Below are 5,000 nucleotides of genomic sequence, written 5' to 3'. Positions count from 1 at the left end.
TTGCCACCAACTGTCCGCCCACCCCAGTGCTGCCTCCCATCTCTGTGCACCCATACCCAACTTCTTACTTGAACTGGTGCTCCCGGGAGCTGCGGATTTTGGAGGAGAAGCGCTCGGCCAGCTTCTCCAGGCTGCGGGAGTACTCTAGCTCAATCTCAGCTTTCCGGCGGAAAAACTCCTGGAGGTCTTGAAGCAGCTGTAGTCGTGACTCTGATTGCTGCTCCAGACATTTGAACTGCTCCACCAGCTGCGTGCGGATCTCTGCGGGCACACAAGCATGGGAGCATGAGACTGGTGGTAGGGACGGGGGCACTGGGGGCTCTTCTTTTGCTGGCTCGGGCCCTGCAATTCAGGCAACTCCCTCCTATCACCACCCAGAGCCTCTCTGAGCCCAGCCAGAACCCAGACCTTGCTTGGCAGAGCATTGGCACAAAGATTCCACTCTTGCTCGTTTTTGTCATTGGTCTAACCGAATGTTTCCAAAACTTGAATCATTGCATGTCACCACCACGATTTTTGCCATATTCACATGCCCCAAGCATTCTTATTTCTTCCACATGATCTAGTAAAATGACTCACCTTTCCTACAGAGATGATCTTGCTTAAAATGCAAAGGTTTCTATCAATACAATAAAGTGAAACACTAGGACCCCTTACAGCCTGGGACATAGGAAATAATTCAATGAAAACAAAAATATTGTAAAATTCTATCTAGAGACAATTGTTTACCAAAGGCTCTAAGCCTAAGCTGCTGGCTCTTTATCAACCAAAGGAAAATGGCAGTGTGACTTTCTCCACTTGTAGTCAGGACTAAGAGAGGGCTGAGAAGGGCATGCTCTTCCCTCTTGGGTTTCAGTGTTATTTAAGGCCATGTCTGTGTCCTGCTTTATGTCACCTTGAATTCCATGTATGAACCTCTCAGATCCCACACTTCAGAAAATACTGATTGCTCAAACCAGGTCTATGCAACCAGGGCAACAATTCAAAAGCTGGAAGCTGGAGTTAAAAATCACAGCTGAATGCCAATAACCACAGCCATTCTCATCTTCAAGCCTGTAGGGTTGTCACCACCACTGCCCCGAGGCATCGATTCTTTCCAGACCATTCCAAGAGCTGCTCAACAGACCAGCCTGCAAAGCACTCTGCTCACACCAGCAACCTGCTCAAAAACACCCCATGGCTCCCCTCTGCCGGAGTATTAATCCAACTCCTCAGCATGGAATTCAAGACCATCCACCACGCAGTCCCAAATTTCATTTCTCAGGACTTTACCCCAGTGGACTCTCCAAACCATTCAAGCCATTCCTTGGAATATCAGATCTCACCTGCCTAAATGTGTGCCCCATCTGAAATGGTGGCCAGCGTCATTTCAGCATCCTTCAGAGAAGTGGACTCAAAACTGGGGCAGAACTACTCTGGGGTAGACAAAGACACCCCACAGGGTATGCAAGCTGAGGTAGAAGGCAATCAACCTGAGATCCTCCACGTCCATTCCCACTCCCTGGCAATGTGCCTCAGTCTAGATGCACGACCCCTCTCCTTTCCTACCTCCCCTCTTCACAATGGTCCTGTTCTCTCTTTACAGGAAAAAGAGCAACTGCTCACTCGTCCAGAATCTATGATGCAGTGTCCCAAAATGTCGAGACATCTGGGTGCCAAAAGGAAAAACAGACCATTTAAAATGTTCATGTCGGCCAGGCGTGGTAGCTCATGCCTGTAATCCCAGCACTTTGGGAGGCCGAGGCGGGTGGATCACGAGGTCAGGAGACGGAGACCATCCTGGCTAACACAGTGAAACCCCGTCTCTACTAAAAATACAAAAAATCTGCCGGGCATGGTGCCGGGCGCCTGTAGTCCCAGCTACTCTGGTGGCTGAGGCAGGAGAATCACTGGAACCCAGGAGGCGGAGGTTGCAGTGAGCCGAGACCACGCCACTGCACTTCAGCCTGGGTGACAGTGAGACCCTGTCTGAAAGAAAGAAAGAAAGAAAGAAAGAAAGAAAGAAAGAAAGAAAGAAAGAAAGGAAGGAAGGAAGGAAGGAAGGAAGGAAGGAAGGAAGGAAGGAAGGAAGGAAGGAAGAAAGGAAGGAGCTAGGAAGGAAGGAAGGAAGGAAGGAAGGAAAGAAAGAAAGAAAATAAAATGTTCGTGTTACACATGTTCTCAGTTATAAGCGGGACCTAAATAATGTGTGCACATGGATGTACAGTGTGGAATGGTAGACAACAGAGACTCAGAAGGGTGAGGGGGTGGGAGGGAGGTGGATAATGAGAAATTACTTAATGGGTGCAATGTACATTATTTGTGTCATGGGTACCCAAAAAACCCTGGCTTCACCACCACACAATCTATGCATGTAACAAAATTACACTTGTACTCCATAAATTTATACATAAATAAATAAATGTACAAAGTTATATTCTCTTCAAATAATATAAAGTGTTTTTAAAAAGTTGGTATTTGCAAATCATCCTTTAATCAAGGGATCATAAACCCTTGCTACTCAAAGTGTGGTCCATGAGACTCACGCCTGTAATTGTAGCACTTTGAGAGGCTGAGGCAGTAGAATCACTTGAGGCCAGGAGCTCAAAACCAGCCTGGGCAACAGAGGGAGACCTTGTCTCTATAAAAACTTTAAAAAAAAAAACTATTTTAAATTAACCAGGTGTAGTGGCATGGGCTTGTGTTCCCAGCCACTCAGGAGGCTGAGGCAGAAGGATTGCTTGAGCCCAAGAGGTCCAGGCTGCAGTGCACTATGATTGTGCCACTGCACTCTAGCCTATACAACAAAGCAAGACTCTGTCTCAAAAAAATGAAAATGTGATCCATGGACCAGCAGCATCAGCATCATCAATGGGCTTGTTAGAAATACAGAAGCCTAGGCTATACAACAAGACCTCATGCCTAGTAAAATCTTTTTTGTCTGTTTTGTTTTGTGTTTTGAGATGGAGTCTCGCTCTGTCGCCAGGCTGGAGTGCAGTGGCCCGATCTCCACTTACTGCAACCTCTGCCTCCTGCATTCAAGCGATCCTCCTGCCTCAGTCTCTCGAGTAGCTGGGACTACAGGCGCGCACCACCACGCCCAGCTAATTTTTTGTATTATGGAGACGAGATTTCACTATGTTGGCCAGGATGGTCTTGATCTCTTGATCTCGTGATCCACCCGCCTCAGCCTCAGAAAGTGCTGGGATTACAGATGTGAGCCACCGCACCCAGCCTAGTAAAAATGTAAAAAAGAAATTAGCTGGGCGTGGTGGCACATGCCTCTAATCACAGCTACTTGGGAGGCTGAGGTGGGAGGATTGCTTGAGCCCAGGAGTTCAAAGCTTCAGTGAGCCGTGACCATACCATGATGCTTAGAGGGAACTCCTGTAAGAAGAAACGAGAAGAAAAGAAAAGAAAAGAAAAGAGGAGGAGAGGGGAGGGGAAAGAAGGGGAGGGGAGGGGAGGGAAGGGAAGGGAGAAGAAATACAGAATCGTCCAAACTCATCAAGATGAATAAATTAAATGTGCGCATTTGGGGGGCATTCCAATTATACCTTAATAAAGCTAAAAGAAAAATTTCGGAATAAAGTCTCAGGCCCCAGCCCATACCATCCAAATCAAAATCTGCATTTTATCAAGATCTCCTAGGTGGCCTTTGTGCACCTTAAAGTTTGATAAGCACTGCCATCAACCATCCCGCCCATCTCATTATGAGAAGCATTTCCCATACAAACTTATGCTTTATGTTTAATGATTTATCAAAAGTGTAAATCTATAATGTTATTTTGATAAATTGTGTATTACATTACGGTGATACTGTAATGATACATAATGATACGTAATCATTATAAAAGGAAGAATCTTAGAATTCAAAGGAAAAAATTTAAAATGCCCATTTCAGCTTACATAAGTAGAGTTTTAAAGAAGATGATAATCTCAAAACTTTCAAGCATAAAATATGTTAAGATTAAATGTTATAAAGCAATTGAAAGGGAATTAGGAGTTCAAGAAGGTAAAGAAAGGTGCAGTGTAAAACATTTGACTTGTTCAGGTAACTTTGATGGATGAATGTAGAAACCAATGTATTATGGTATTTATCCTATGACCAGGAAATTTCACTCATGGATACATACACAAAAGAAATCAGTGCTTATGATCACCAAAAACATATATACAAGAATACTTACAGTATCTTTATAGCCAAATATTAGAAATGACCCAAAATGTCTAGTAGGAATAGAATGGATTTTTTTGGATGTGAGCTATTCATTGAGTGGAATAATATACAATAATGAAAAAGGAATGCTACTGCTCCTCACAGCAACATGTTTGAAACCCACAGACCTTGTGTTTATTGAAAGAAGCCAGAACCAATGAGGTTGTGCAAAACTAGTTTATGGTGATAGAGGTCGGAAAAGTGGTCACGTTTGACGGGTATTGACGGAGAGAGGGAACGAGCATGCCTTCTGAATACTGGAGATGTTCCACACCTTGGTGTGGGTGGTAGGGACACTGATAAAAATTAATTGAGCTGCTCACTTAAGATCTGTGCATTCTACTACATGAAAGTGAGGCTTCAATAAAAGACAAAATTAAAATTGCTATGTTAGTTTCTATTTGATACATTTTTAAATTTTTTTTGTAGAGACAGGGGTCTCTATGTTACCCAGGCTGGTCTTCAACTCTTGGGCTCAAGTAATCCTCCCGCCTTGGCCTGCTAAGTAGCTGGGACTAAAGAGGTAAGTCCCCACGCCCATCCCTGCCCACAACATTTTGATATAGTTTTAAGAGGGTGGTATGGTATAATGTTACACTAAAATGTGAATATTTAAAACATGGCCAAAATTATATCCTTTGTAACTAATCAAACTTGGAATAAAATATTTTATTTTATTTAGCACAAATTAAAGAAAGAGACATTTTAGATGTCAGCTTAAAATGTGTGAAGCAGAAGAGATATTTTTCTTCCCAAAGTTCATGTAGAGGGTAGGTAAGCAAAAAAAAAAAAAAAAAAAAAA

The 5,000-nt window shown here is 43.5% G+C and overlaps 1 protein-coding gene across 4 annotated transcripts in view; it reads right to left on the bottom strand.

The window, feature by feature from the left end:
• SRGAP3 (SLIT-ROBO Rho GTPase activating protein 3) overlaps nucleotides 1-5,000 on the bottom strand; it is a 270,073-nt gene that overhangs the window by 142,584 nt on the left and 122,489 nt on the right. For all 4 annotated transcript variants that reach the window (XR_001886028.1, XM_017874153.1, XM_017874151.1 and 1 more), the window contains exon 2: nucleotides 69-261. Coding sequence is in view for 3 of the 4 variants with exons in the window: in XM_017874153.1 (XP_017729642.1) it covers nucleotides 69-261 (193 nt within the window). In the remaining variant the exon portion in view is untranslated. The remainder of the gene's footprint in view (nucleotides 1-68; nucleotides 262-5,000) is intronic.

Source organism: Rhinopithecus bieti, unplaced genomic scaffold (genome assembly GCF_001698545.2).
Source record: "Rhinopithecus bieti isolate Rb0 unplaced genomic scaffold, ASM169854v2 scaffold_7049, whole genome shotgun sequence".
Lineage (NCBI taxonomy): Eukaryota > Metazoa > Chordata > Mammalia > Primates > Cercopithecidae > Rhinopithecus > Rhinopithecus bieti.
Note: the sequence above shows the minus strand (reverse complement) of the source record. Positions and strands in the feature narration are given on the sequence as shown.